This window comes from Elephas maximus, chromosome 3 (genome assembly GCF_024166365.1).
Source record: "Elephas maximus indicus isolate mEleMax1 chromosome 3, mEleMax1 primary haplotype, whole genome shotgun sequence".
NCBI classification, from domain to species: domain Eukaryota; kingdom Metazoa; phylum Chordata; class Mammalia; order Proboscidea; family Elephantidae; genus Elephas; species Elephas maximus.
The window spans coordinates 66,764,033-66,778,518 of NC_064821.1; the positions used below are offsets into that span (position 1 = coordinate 66,764,033).

The following is a 14,486-nucleotide window of genomic DNA, read 5'->3' on the forward strand; positions in this document are numbered from 1 at the left end:
AGCCCAGGGAAGTGCCTGACCCAGGGGGCCACTCAGATCAACAGAGGTCAGGCTGTGCCCACTGAGAGGGCCTTTTACCTCGGTTTTGCTGAAGGTTCTGCACCAAGTCCTCCAGGGCCAATATCTTCTTATCCTGCAGTAGCAAGGTACAGGGTCAGCATAAGCCCTGTGACTCCCAGAGCCCAAGGAAGTAGGGAATGGGGGATCCCCAGCTCCTCCAGAGGGGAAGGCCCAGAATTTTTGCCTATGTGGGGATGCTGGGGAGCTTAAAGCCCCTACTCCCCTACCCTTTGGCACAGTCGTTGCTCCTATACCTCAGGTAACCCTGGTGATTCCTAGTGAAGTGGGGAGAAGGTGTGAAGCATACCCCAGGTATCGCAACCAGTGTCTGGGGGTGTAGTGCTCAGTGGCCTATTGCTGCTACCCAGTCCAAGGACCTCTGGGCCCTCATCAGTTGTGCAGAAGGTCCCTAGTCTCTCTATCCAGGATCACAAGGACCTTGATCAGTCCCAGGCCCAGACCTGACCCTCCGCTGGGCAGCTCAGTCGGGGAGGTGGTCCCAGGACTCATGTTCTGGCTTTCTCACTCGTCTCTCTGGCTGCCCCATCCTGGGACCCTCCACCCTGCAGACTGGCCCCTGGGCCTTCCTGCCTGGTATCCCACCTTGGACAGCATCTCGACAGACTGGGCCTTCACCTGCCGCTCCAGATCCTGCAACTTCCTTGCCATGGAGGACATCGTGTCCAAGTCATGGAGTACAGCGCCTGCCAACCAGACAAGTCCTTTGGAGCTCAGGCCAAGAGCTGACGCTTGGGCGGCGGGGGTGGGATCCCCAGGAGCCAAAATAAAAGTAATGATAGCAGCTAACACTTAGGCACTTATGAACTGTTCTAAACCCTTTACATAGATCAATTTGTGTAATCCTTACAATGTGCCTACGAGGTAAACGAACTGTTATCATATCCTTAGGAAAATGAAACACAGAGAGACTAAGTCATTTGTCAAGGTCACACAGCTGGTAAGTGGTGTAACGTATGAGTCACAACATCTTGAAGCATTCTTGTCAGAAAGTTTACCTTCCATCCAGTCAAGCCTCTAAATCTAACCTCCAGATTATGGTGGACAGAGGAACACATTAACAACGCTGCAGGCAAACAACCAGACAGATTCATAATGTAGGACATTCTGCAAGACAACTGGCCTGGACTCTTCAAAGAAGTCACTGTCATTTTGGTAAGAAGGCAGAGAGACTGTTCTAAAGTAACAAACTACAGAGACAAAACAATCAAACACAGTGCATGAAGCGCAACTGGATCCTAGATCGGGGGAAAATAGCTTTAAGGGAGATTTTGGTCAGACACAAAAGGACAAATATGATACGGCCCCACTTAGATGAAATATCTAGAATGGGCAAATGCAGAGAGACGAAAGTTTATTAGTGGTCACCATGGGCTAGGGGGAGAAGGGAATGGGTGTGACTGCTGAAGGGTACTGAGTTTGTTTTGGGGTGACGTAAAACTTTTGGAAGTGGAATAGTGGTGACAGTAGCATAGCATGATGAATGTAATTAATGTCCCTGAATTCTATGCTTAGAAATGGTTAAAATAGCCAAAAAAAGAGAGAGAGATTTTGGGACACTGGGAAAATTTGAATGTGGGATGTTAAACCGGAGCCAAACCCACTGCCGTCAAGTTAATTCCAACCCATAGCAACCCCAAGGGACAGAGTAAAACTGCCCCATAAGGTTTCCAAGGAGCAGCTGGTGGATTACAACTGCCAACCTTTTGGTTAGCAGCCATAGCTCTTAACCACTGTGCCACCAGGGCTCCTGTAGTACATTAGACAGTATTACAAACTATTCGTGTTCTTCGGCGTGTGACAATGGTACTGTGGTTATGCATTTCCTTATTCTTAGGATACGCACATCGACATATTTAGAGGTGAAATGTCATAGCTGCCATTTATTTCTAAATGGTTCATCCAAAATATACATTAACATTCATAGATCTGCACACATGGCTATCTATTGTTGAATCTAGATGGAGGCCACATGGGTGATGGTATACTATCACGTCCACTTTTTTGTATGCTGAGAATTTTCTAAAATAAAATGTTTAGGAAAAGAAAAAACAAGAGAGGCACAGGGAAAAAGCCCTCTTCTTCCCCTGGATGCTGCCCTTTCTACCTGTGCAGCAAGAATTGCAGCCATCACCACACAACCATGAGGGGCAGACACATTGAAGTTGTCTCCAGAGAAAGGTGGAAAACCCTGAACTTTTTATTTTTTTCATTAATAATTTCTTTTTGTTGCTATTGTTCTTGAGACTATATATAGCAAAAACATGCACCAATTCAAGTCTCTACATGCACAATTCAGTGGCACTGGTCACATTCTTGGAGTTGTGCAACCATTCTCATCCTCCTTTTCTGAGTTGTTCTTCCCCCATTAACATGAACTCACTGCCCCCTAAGGTTCCTATGTAATCTTTCGAGCTGCTGTTGTCAGTTTGATCCCATACAGATAGTTCTTAAAAGAGCACAATGCTCAAGGCAGACATTCTTTACTAGTTAAGCTGAACTATCATTTGGTTTTAAGACTGCAGGCAGTATTATTGGTTTAAGGTTCAAAAATTACCTCAGGGCAACAGTTTCAGGGATTCATCCAGCCCCCATGGTCCAGAAAGTCTGGATTCCATGAGAATTTGAAATTCTCTTCTACGTTTTGACCCATTTGATTAGGACTCTTCTATTGAATTTTTGAAAAAATGTTCAGTAATGGGAATTCCATAGAATCCTAATCAAAAGGGGAAAAATGCAGAAGAGAATTTCAAATTCTCATGGACTCCAGACTTCCTGGAACCATGGAGGGTGTATGAATCCCTGAAACAATTGCCCTGAGATAATCTTTAAACCTTAAACCAAAACAATAATAATAAAAAACCTATCTATATGGGATCAATCTGACCACAGCAATGCAAAAGATCAGACAGGAGCCTTAGCTAGCAGTAACTTTATGTTAATGAAGGAGGAACAACTCAGAAAAGGAGGGTGAATGTCACTGCTGAATTGGTACATGTTTTGCTGTGTATATTCTCAACAACAAAATAAGATCAGTTAGTTTAAAAAAAGGCAATTTGAATCCACCAGGCGCTCCCTGGAAACTCTATGGGACAATTAGTCTTAAAAAAAAATGTTCAGTAATGGTAGCCCGGCACCATCCAATGAGAACATTAACTTTTTATTTTTCTTTCCTTTCATAGATTCTTTTTTTTTTAAATTGTTTACAAATCAAGTCAGTCTCTCATACAAAAAGTTATACACACCTTGCTATGTACGCCTAGCTGCTCTCCTCCTAATGAGACAGCACATTCCTCCTCTCCATCCTGTATTCCCCAAGTCCATTCAACCAGCTCCTGTCCCCCTCTTCCTTCTCATCTTGCCTCCAGACAGCAGTTGCCCACACAGTCTTAAGTGTCTACCTGAGCCAAGAAGCTCATTCCTCACCAGCATCATTGTCTATCTTTTAGTCCAGTCCAATACCTGTCAGTGGAGTTGGTTTCAGGAATGGTTCCAATCTTGGGCTAAAAAAGGGCCCAAGGACCATGACCATCAGGGTCCCTCCAGTCTCAGTCAGAACATTAAGCCTGGTCTTTTTACGAGAATTTGAGGTCTACATCCCACTGTTCTCCTGCTCCATCAGGGATTCCCTGTTGTGTTCCATGTCAGGACAGTGATCGTGGTAGCTGGGCACCATCTAGTTCTTCCGGGCTCAGGCTGATGGCCCTTTCTAACTCTTGGGCTCATCTTTACCATATATCTTTGGTGTTGTTCATTCTCCTTTGTTCCAGATAGTTTGAGACCAGAACATTAACTCTTGATGATGTCTCTGAGTTGCTGAATTAACAGCTCTGGAGCTGCCTCCTTAGGACTCTTGGTAGGTGGGATAATAAATCTGCCTTAAGTCCCATGTTAGTTGAGAAAAGGTTTTCTCTGACTTGTATTCAAAAACTTCCTGACTGATATAGCCAGAGATATACACATTTGGGAGCTGTCAGCACTTAGAGCACGGATGAGCTCACTGAGGTGAAGAGTAGAGAGAAGAGAATCCAGGCAGGAGAACGACCACACTGGAAAGCTGGGAGGAAGAAGGATCTAGAAAAGAGGGCCAAGAGAAAACAGCCTGGGAGGTAGGAGGACAACCCGGTGAGTCGCATCATGGCAGCCCAGAGACAAGGGTGTTCTGAGAAGGAGGGACAGTGAACTGTGTTGAGTGCAGCTGAGCAGAAAAGCAAGAAAGGGAGGACAAGTCCTTACCTGTGACCTTGGTGGGAGCAGTTACTGAATGGCAGGGATAGACACCCGCTGTGTAGGATGGGAGTGAATGAGAGGGGAGAAGTGGAGAGAGGACATAGACAGCTCTTTTAAGCAGAAGAGCTGGTTGTTGTGGTTACTATTGAAAGGATCCCCAGCTGGGGTGTAGGAGATTCTGGCTTTGTGACTAAATGGCTGTGGGACCCTGGGCCAGGCCCTTCCCATCTCTGGGGCTCAATTCCCCCACCTGTAAAATGGAGGGGGTGTTTGGTCGAGGATTATCGCTGACTTGATAGGTAGCCATCACTCTGAGCACCCTCTGTGTAACAGGTACTGGCTAGGGGTCTCTGTCCAGCAGCATTTCACCAAGTCCTCGCCTCAACACACTGAGCTAGGTGTTCCCATCCCCACTTCACAGAGGTGGAAATGGAGACAGACACCCAAGATATCACAGCTAGTGGAAAATTTTACCCTCATCCTCAGCTCCTCCAGACTCCCAGCTCAGACTTTGATCCTGCCCAGCACTCCACACAGCTCATCCTGGCCTGCACAGGTTGCCCCTTCTTCCCAGGCCTGCTAAATCCTACCTCCTCTGGAAAGCCACCTGGTCAGCTGCATCCCACTTCAGGCACCTTCATGATCTCTGCATCACCAGAGTCCACTGGGGATGGTGGGGGCCAGGTTAGGTGGGCTATGCAGGAAATAGATGGCCAGAGGCTGAGCTCCACCTCAGCCCCTTCATCCTCCTCCAATCCTGAATCCTGAACCCACTGACATCACATGTGATGGTAACTCCAGCCCGGTCCACTCCAGAGGCTCCAGCCACAGCCTGGGGCTTGGCCAGACCTGCTGAGCCAAGGTTGGGGGACTACGTGGGTTTATGCCAAACCAGGCTCTGAACAGGCCTGGGGTACAGGCACATGGACACAAGTCAGCCAGGAGTAGGAGGCAAAGAATAGAAGGTGTCCTCCCTCTCTGGGCCTCGCCGTCCCCTCCTCTGGGGCCCCCTCCTGCTACCAAAGACTCAGACAACTTCTGGCATCTGCTCTCACCTTGCCAACCCACAGGGGCGCCTATTCTTCCGTAGCAGGAAGGGACCAAGAGCCTTTCTTCTGAGCCATGTCTGTCATCCAGCACATCTGTCTCATCTTCTGCAGAAAGGGATGCCCGGGTCACTGCTCTGGGGCCGAGGCCTGTTCTCTGTCCCCAAGGGTTTGAGGACAGAAGAATTGCGAGGTCAAGGAGCAAGGATACAACCAGAATGCGCCACCTCTGGGAGGCTCCTGGGGGGAATCAAGTGGCCATCCAGCACCCTGGGGACAGGAATGGGTTGGGATCCAAAGGCCTGAGCCTACAAGGGTCAGGGCAGTGATGTGAGGACAGGGCTTCAGGCAGGAAGGGCTGTAGCGAGCTAAAGGAGGCTGTGGGGAGAAGGAGGGCTGGGGAATCTCAGCCCCCACATGGTTTCTAGGCCCCCAACGGCCAACCACGTGGTGAGTTGAGGGCCTTGAATGTTTAACAGCAACATCTCTGCTAAGGGTGTGTAGCTTCCCAATCTGAAAGCTGCCAGGAGGGAAGCCTCATCCTCAGGGAGTGGTTGGGGGAGCTGTAGATAACACTGCAGTCAGGCCAGCACTCTGGCTCACACGAGTGTTCATCATGTGCCTTCCCTCCATCTTCCCAACCCCATGGAGGACCAGGCAGACAGGAGAAAAGGACACGAGGGCAGAGCCCACACTTACCATCTCCATAGATTTTTATTCCTCGTTTCCTGGGAACCCGGGCAGGAAGGAGAAGGAGGAAATGCAAGTTAGGGCCACCTGGGTTGCTGGTCTGCAGAATAAGGGCTGCAGCTGCCCCCTTCTCCCCCACTACCTCCCCACCAAGGCTAAACTGGATGAGCACATCCACCCCCAATCCCATCCCCAGCATGAGGAGAACCAAGGGACAGGTTTTAGGGTGTCCAACTCCTTCCAAAAGAGAAGGATGGGACAGAGCTGAAGGTCAGTCTCAGGTGGGAAGCCTAGAAGACTTCCTAAGCTCAGGAGCCACCTCAGCTCGGCTGTGAAACAGCCATGGGACCCCTATCACTTAGCCTCTCTGTGTCTCCTTGGCTTCAGAATGACTCAAAGTGGTGTCTGGAAGAGCAAGAAGGAAAGAGAAGCAAAAAATGCTTCGAAACAATGAAAGTGCTAGACTAAAAAAGATGAAACCTATTGCTGACAAGTTGATTCCAACTCATAGTGACCCTATAGGACAGAGTAGAACTGCCCCATAGAGTTTTCAAGGAGCACCTGGTGGATTCGAACTGTTGACCTTTGGGTTAGCAGCCATAGCGCTTAACCACTACACCACCAGGGTTTCCAGTAAGGTGTACTTTTTACTGAGAGCCCAGCACAGGGCCAGGCCTGAAATAGGTTCACCATCAGTGCTTGCAGAGTTAATAAATGAACAGACGATGTGTAGATGGATGGTGAACCATTCCTACAGGGCCCAGATGTCACTAGAGAGCACAATCCAGTTTATGGTTAGAACCAAAGTAGAGCTTCCCAAAAGAAGAAAAAAGAATAAGATCAGGTATCAGGGAAAGTCACTCTTCTTTGTTTCCCCCAAGACACCAGGAGTCATTCTACTCTGGCCACACGAGGTTGAGAGGACAGGGGGATGGACATGAAGCCCCCATAATGCCTGGCCTTACCCTGGATTCACAGGCTCCGACGGCAAGGGCACTCTCCGGGTCTTTCCAAGAGAAGCCAAAGGTGAACTCATAGTTCTACTTCTAGCTTCTAGCCATCAGGAACTCCCTGAGAAGAAGGAAGGAATTCAGTCCTTAGGGACAGAGGGAGCCCAGATGGACCCAGAAGCCAGCCTGAAGTTTTGTCTTCTCTGGCTACTTCTCCCAGGAGGGAGCACTGTCCACTGAACAGTACCCCCACCTCTTCCTGATGCCCAACAGAAGTTTCTGCAGGAAGCTTGGCTGTAGCCATACCTTGAATCCCTGTGCTGATGTCTGTGTCTTAGGCAATTCAGCTCTCTGCTCTGACTCTGGAAGCCTTTGGCCTGGTGGTTCTTGGAAAAGGGTGGGGTGGGATGCAGAGCTGAGCTAGAATCTTGGGACTTCCCTGATCTTAGGGCCGGGCACAAGACTACCCAGGAGGCCTGGGGCTTCAGTCAACATAAAGCCCAGGTCTCTCTGCCCCTCCTGCCAGAACCCAGGTACCACATCCAACATCTCACAGAGCCAGAAGGGCCACCCAAAGGCAGGACTCAATGAAGATAGAGTCCACATGGTACAGAGGGGTGAGCCCTCAGGCCTTGGATGGACTCTGCCACCTACTAGTGTAACCCACACCTCAATTTCCTTTGGTATAAAATGGGGATAGTAATAGCTTGGCTGCTAACTGAAAGGTCAGTGGTTCAAACCCACCAGCCACTCCACAGGAGAAAAGACCTGGTGATATGCTCCCGTGAAGATTATAGCATAGGAAGCCCTGTGGGGCAGTTCTACTCTGTCACATAGGGTTGCTACGAGCTGGAATTGACTTGGTGGCACACAACAGTCATACCAACCATGTGGGGCTTTTGAAGGATTCGAAGAGATAATATATGTAAAGCACCTAGCACGGTGCCAGGCTCGAAAGAAGCACTTAAATACGTGAGTTGTGGCTATTGCGGTTTTTGTTGTTATTGGCACATAGAAGGCACTCAAATGTTAGTCTCCCTTCCTTCCTTCTTCCTTCTGGCAAGATGAATGCACATCAGGGACATAACTACAGGCTACTACTCAATTCGGTGAAGAGAGGATATTATGTGGCTAACATCTAGTTCCCTATGTGGCGCAAATGGTTTGTGGTAAACTGCTAACCTAAAGACTGACGATTCGAACCTACCCAGTAGTACCATGGAAAAAAGTCCTGGTGATCTGTTTCTGTAAAGATTATAGCCAAGAAAACCCTAATGAGCAGTTCTACTCTTTAACACATGGGGTCTCCAGGAATCGGAATCGAAAACAACAGGTTAATATCTAGGAATCCCAGAACCAACAGGTCTCCATTAGTGCCTGAACCAAATCTTTGTAGGACAAATCCAACGAAGTCCCCCTTTAGAAATCTGTGGCACTGGTCTCCAGACTGCCCCTGAAGCTGCCCTGCAAGGGAACCCGCACTGTTTGCAGGCAGCCTCCCTTGCCTTCTTTCTGGAGACTGGGGCTTACACATCCCCTCCTTCTCCATGGGAGCCCTCTTCCAAAGACCAGGCCCAGAGTTTTACCATTTCCACCATCCAGCCTCCCAAATCTGCCCCACTCTGCCCCGGCCCCTGCTCCTGTCTTGTCTGGACATCCACGTGGCTTGTGTGGCCAAGTGTGGTAACCCCTCATGCATTTTCCATACCCTGCCAGACGGGTCTTCTTAAAACACAAAGCTGACAGGTCACTTCCCTGATAAAAGCTTCCCAGGGCTCCTTCTCATCCACAGAAAATAATTCATAATTCCTGATCTGGTCTCAGCCTATGTCTCCAGGCCTCATCCCCCAGCTCACAGCCTCCTGCATGGAAGCCACATGAACTGCTGGCAGTGCCTCAAAGGCACAGGTCTTTGCACATGGGGCTCCCTCTGCCTCAAAACCCCTCCTGGAAGGTTCTCCCCACTTCTACCAGCACCTTTGGCCAGGCTGACTCCTCTTTTTTTTTTTTTTCTGCTTTTTTTTTTTTTTAACTTTTTATTTTAAAATAATGATAGATTCACAGGAAATTAGAAAAATAGTACAGAGAGGTCCTTTGTACCCTTTACCCTATTTCCCTCAATGCTTACATTTATTATAACCAGAGTATAATATCAAAATCAGGAAAATAGCATTGGTACAAGCCAAATCAATGCAAGTACAATCCAAGGCTGGATCTATTGGTACAATCAATACTGGTACAATCCAGTCCGTGTGTACAGTTCTATGCCATTTTCTAATGTGTTGATTCATGTTACCACCACCGTAATCAAGATACAGAACTATCCCGTCACCTCATAACTCTCCCTTGGGCTACCCCTTTATAATCACACCCTCTCTGCCACCGTCCCTAACTCGTGACAACCACTAATCTGTTTTGTATATCTGTAATTTTGTCATTTCGAGAATATTATGTAATAAAGAACAGCGATGAATCTGTGAAACATTTCGTAACATGGAGGAAGCTGGAAGGCGTTATGCTGAGTGAAATCAGTCAGTTGCAAAAGGACAAATATTGTATAAGACCACTATTATAAGAACTTGAGAAACAGTTTAAACTGAGAAGAAAACATTCTTTTGTGGTTACGAGAGGGGGGAGGGAGGCAGGGTGGGAGAGGGGTATTCACTAATTAGATAGGAGATAAGAACTACTTTAGGTGAAGGGAAAGACAGCACACAGGGGAGGTCAGCATAATTGGACTAAACCCAAAGCGAAGAAGTTTCCTGAATAAACTGAATGCTTTGAAGGCCAGCGTAGCAGGGGCAGGGGTCTGGGGACCATGGTTTCAGGGGACATCTAAGTCAATTGGCATAATAAAATCTATTAAGAAAACATTTTGCATCCTACTCTGAAGAATTGCGTCTGGGGTCTTAAATGCTAGCAAGCAGCCATCTAAGATGCATCAACTGGTCCCAACCCACCTGGAGCAAAGGAAAATGAAGAACACCAAGGACACAAGGCGATTACGAGCCCAAGAGACAGAAAGGGCCACATGAACCAGTGACTTACATCATCCTGAGACCAGAAGAACTAGATGGTGCCGGCTACAACCGCTGACTGCCCTGACAGGGAACACAACAGAGAACCCCTGAGGAAGCAGGAGAGCAGTGGGATGCAGACCCCAAATTCTCATAAGAGCAGACTTAATCGTCTGACTGAGACTAGAAGGACCCTGGTGGTCATGGCCCCCAGAGCTTCTGTTGGCCCAGGACAGGAACCATTCCCAAAGCCAACTCTTCAGACATGGATTGGACTGGACAATGGGTTGGAGAGGGATGCTGGTGAGGAGTGAGCTTCTTGGATCAGGTGGACACTTGAGACTATGTTGGCATCTCCCACCTGGAGGGGAGATGAGAGGGTGCAGGGGGTTAGAAGCTGGCGAAAAGGACGTGAAAAGAAAGAGTGGAGGGAGAGAGCAGGCTGTCTCATTAGGGGGAGAGTAATTGGGAGTGTGTAGCAAGGTGTATACGGGTTTTTGTGTGAGAGACTGACATGATTTGTAAACTTTCACTTAAAGCACAATAAAAATTATTTAAAAAAAGAGTATTATATAAATGGAATCATACAGTAAGTGACCTTTTTTCTAAAAGAAAACAGCTTTATTGAGATGTAATTCACACACCATACACTTCACTCATTTGAAGTGCACAATTCTCAGGTTTGTCGATTATTTCCAGAGTTGTGCAACCATCACCACAGTCAATTTTAGAGCATTTTCATCTCCCTAAAAAGAAACTCCATACCCATTAGCAGTTACTTTCCATTTCCCTCCCAACTCTCCCATCCCCCCCCAATCCAAACCAAACTCACTGCCATCAAGTCAATCCTGATGCATAGTGACACTATAGGACAGAGCAGAACTGCTCCATAGGGTTTTCAAAGCTCTACTCTTCACAGAAGCAGACTGCCACATCTTTCTCCTACGGAGCGGCTGGTGAGTTCGAACCGTTGATCATTTGGTTTGTAGTCGAGTGCTTTAACCACTGCACCACCAGGGCTCCTCCCATCCCTCAGCCACCGGGAAACCACTCATCTACTGTCTGTCTCTATAGATTTGTCTACTCTGGGTATTTTATATAAATGGAATCACATAATAGGCATTCTTTTCCCACTGGCTTCTTTCTCACGTAGCATAATATTTTCAAGGTTCACCCATGCAGTAGCATGTATCAGTACTTCATTCCTTTTTATGGCTGAAAAATACTCTATTGTACAGATGTACCATATTTTGCTTATCCATTCATCAGTTGGTAGATATTTGGGTTGTTTATAATTTTTCGCTATTATAAATAACGCTGCTAGGAACATTTGTATACAAGTTTTTGTGTGGCCATGTTTTCATTTTTCTTGGGTATGTATACCTAGAGTAGAATTGTTGTTGGGTCATAAGGTGACTCTGTGTGTAACTACTTGAGGAACTGCCAGACTGTTTTCCAAAGCAGCTGTACCCACCAGCAGTGTATGAGGGTTCCAATTTTTTCAAATCCTCATCAATTGTGATTTTCTTTTTTATCATTATCTTAGTGGTAGTAAGGAGGCCTGGTGATGCAGTGGTTAAGAGCTCAGCTGCTAACCAAAAGGTCAGCAGTTTGAATCCACCAGCTACTCCTTGAAAATCGTATGGTACAGTTCTACTGTGTCCTATAGGTCGGAATCGACTTGAGGACAATGGGTTTAGTGTGGGAAGTGGTATTTCATTGTGGTTTTGATTTGCATTTCCTTGATAGCTAATGATGTTGACCATCTTGTCATGTGCTTATTGGCCATTTTGTGTATCTTCTTTGGAGAGCTATATATTCAGATCCTTTACCATTTTTTAAATTGGGCTATTTGTCTTTTTATTACTGAGTTGTAGAGTGCTCTATATATTCTTAAACAAGTTCCTTATCAGATATATGATTGGCAAACATTTTTCTCCCATCTGTGGGTTGTCTTTTCACTTTCTTGATGGTGTTCTTTGAAGTCCCAACATTTTTAATGTTGATGAAGCCCAATTTACCTACGTTTTCCTTTGTTGCTTGTGCTTTGGTGTAGAATTGAAGAAAGCTTTGCCTGACCCAAAGTCACAAAGATTTACTCCTGTTTTTTTCTAAGAGTTTAGAGTTTCAGCTCCGAACACTTCTGGGATCAGTTACTCTCGTCTGGGCTCCCACAGCCCCTCTGCTCACCCCTGTCAGAGCTCTGGTCCCCCTGCATTGGGATTCTGTCTTCACCACCAGACTTCTGGAGGGCAAAGACAATGTCTTTGCTTGCCCTTGTATTCTTGTGCCTAGCACAGGGCCTGGCCTAAAAAAGGTATTTGAAATATTTGTTGGAAGAAAATACCCCCTCCCATATACGAACACGTTTTCCTGTTTTAAGCACCCTAGTCTAGTGTCTTAAAAAATACACATCTACTTGTGGAAGTCCCTACCCACATCATATCGAACATTTTTAAATGCACCCATATTCCACGTTAAGTATAATTTTCTGTGGTAAAAACAAGTAAAGGATTTTTATATGTCTACAACTTAAGGTTTCTTTATAAATTCATTATTCATTTTCTTTCATAGTTTACACTTTTTCTTATTTGGTATATATGACTATTTGAGTTGAGTTGTGTTGCACCCCACTGGACCAGTGGGCAGGAGTGACTCAGAGGGGCACAGACAGGTTGGATTCTGAAAAAAGAAGCACAAAAAGCCAGGTTGATCAGATCTAGCTTTTACTAGGGAACTTACAGACAGAGGTTGGTGCCAAGATTCCTGTGATAGACAGCAACTCCCTGAGTCATCCACGTAGAGTTCCTCAAACTACAGTGCAGGGTGGGGGTTCATATACTTAGCATTTACGTGCAAGGATACATGCAAGGGACCCAGGAAAAAACCACCCTAGTTTATGATGAATGGGTTGTTTTTGCACTAGTTAATGGATTCCAATTGATGTTACCAGGAAGTCAGGTATTTGGGTATTTTTTCCTGGCCCAGGTCACCGCTAGTTCTTTCCCAGAGTCCTTTGCAGGCAGCACCCATCTTGCATTGTTCAGGGCCCTCTCGGAGTGCAGCTCAGTACTAGAAATAAAATTGCACTTTGTAATACTTAAATTAAATAGTTATTAATTTTGTTCTTTCTTTTCTTTTTTTTTTTGGAGACAACGGTCTTTGGGTTTTTGTTTGTTTGCTTAGGTTTCAAACATTTGTCTAGGGCTTGAAAGAGTCATAGGTCCCAGGCACTGTGCCTTTAGTGGCTAAAAGTGCTGTGCCTGAACTCCCACCAAATCTGAATGGCCCTCCCTTCTCATCACTGTAATGATCCCTCAAAAGGTGCTGATCAACAAGTGTTGATGAGACATGAAAAACTGGAACCCTCATACACTCCTGCTGGGAATGTAGAATGGTGCAGCCACTTTAGAAACCAGTCTGACCATTTCTCAAATGGTCAAACATGGAGTTACCCTATGGCTCAGCAGTTCTTCACCTAAGTGGATACCCGAGAGAAATGAAAACATGCGTCCACACAGAAACTTGTATACAAATGTTCACCGCGGCATTATTCATAATAGCTAAAAAGCATATAAACAGCCCAAATATCTACCAACTGATGAGTGGATAAACAAAATATGGTATATTCATACAATGCAATATTATTTAGTCATAAAAGGAATAAAGTGCTGATACATGCTACTACATGGATGAATCTTGAAAACATGCTAAGTGAAAGAAGCCAGTTAGAAAAGACCACATAGAATGACCCCATTTATATAAAATGCCCAGAATAGGCAAATCCATAGAGACAGAAAATAGATTAATGGTTTGCCAGGGATTGTGGAGGATCAAGGGGGTGGAGGGAAATGGGGAGTGACTGCTAACGGGTACAGGGTTTCTTTTAAGGATGATGAAAATTTCTAAAATTGATTGTGGTGATGGTTGCAAAACTCTGAGAATAACAAAGATCGGACTGGACTATAAGACATAAAATGATATTGGTGAGGAGTGTGCTTCTTAGCTCAAGTAGACACATGAGACTATGTGGGGAGCTCCTGTCTGGAGGTGAGATGAGAAGGCAGAGGGGGACAGGAGGTAATTGAATGCACATGGGGAATACAGGGTAGAGAGGAGTGTGCTGTCACATTGCAGGGAGAGCAACTAGGGTCACATAATAATGTGTGTATAAGTTTTTGTACGAGAAATTGAATTGTAAACTCTCACATAAAGCACAGTAAAAATTTTTTTTCTATTAAAAAACCTGTATGCTAAAAACCTTTGAACTATACACTTTAAATGGGTGAAGGGTATAGTATGTGAGTTATAGCTCAATAAAGGTATTATAGGAAAAAAAAAAAAAAGAACTGGTCCCCAAGCCAAGCCCAACATCGTCTCTCAAAATCACCTTTCACTTTCCCCTTCTTAATAGGACCCCTATCATCCACCATAAAACTTTACCCTGCCTTCTTCCCTCTTAATCCCATCAATTA

General features: G+C 45.9%; 1 protein-coding gene across 8 annotated transcripts in view; it reads right to left on the reverse strand.

Annotated features, from left to right (window-relative positions):
* The window catches only part of UBXN11 (UBX domain protein 11), a 38,601-nt gene that overhangs the window by 18,277 nt on the left and 5,838 nt on the right, over positions 1–14,486 (reverse strand). For 3 of the 8 annotated variants that reach the window (XM_049878352.1, XM_049878353.1, XM_049878359.1), the window contains exons 2-6: positions 7,010–7,115; positions 6,054–6,082; positions 5,364–5,462; positions 664–764; positions 79–133 (exon numbers count right to left, since the gene is read on the reverse strand). In XM_049878352.1, coding sequence (XP_049734309.1) covers positions 79–133; positions 664–764; positions 5,364–5,462; positions 6,054–6,082; positions 7,010–7,080 — 355 coding nt within the window. In that variant the 5' untranslated portion in view covers positions 7,081–7,115. Of the gene's footprint in view, positions 1–78; positions 134–663; positions 765–4,898; positions 5,003–5,363; positions 5,512–6,053; positions 6,084–7,009; positions 7,116–14,486 lie in introns of those variants that run through there. The other 5 variants (XM_049878356.1, XM_049878355.1, XM_049878358.1 and 2 more) reach the window with 5 other exon arrangements.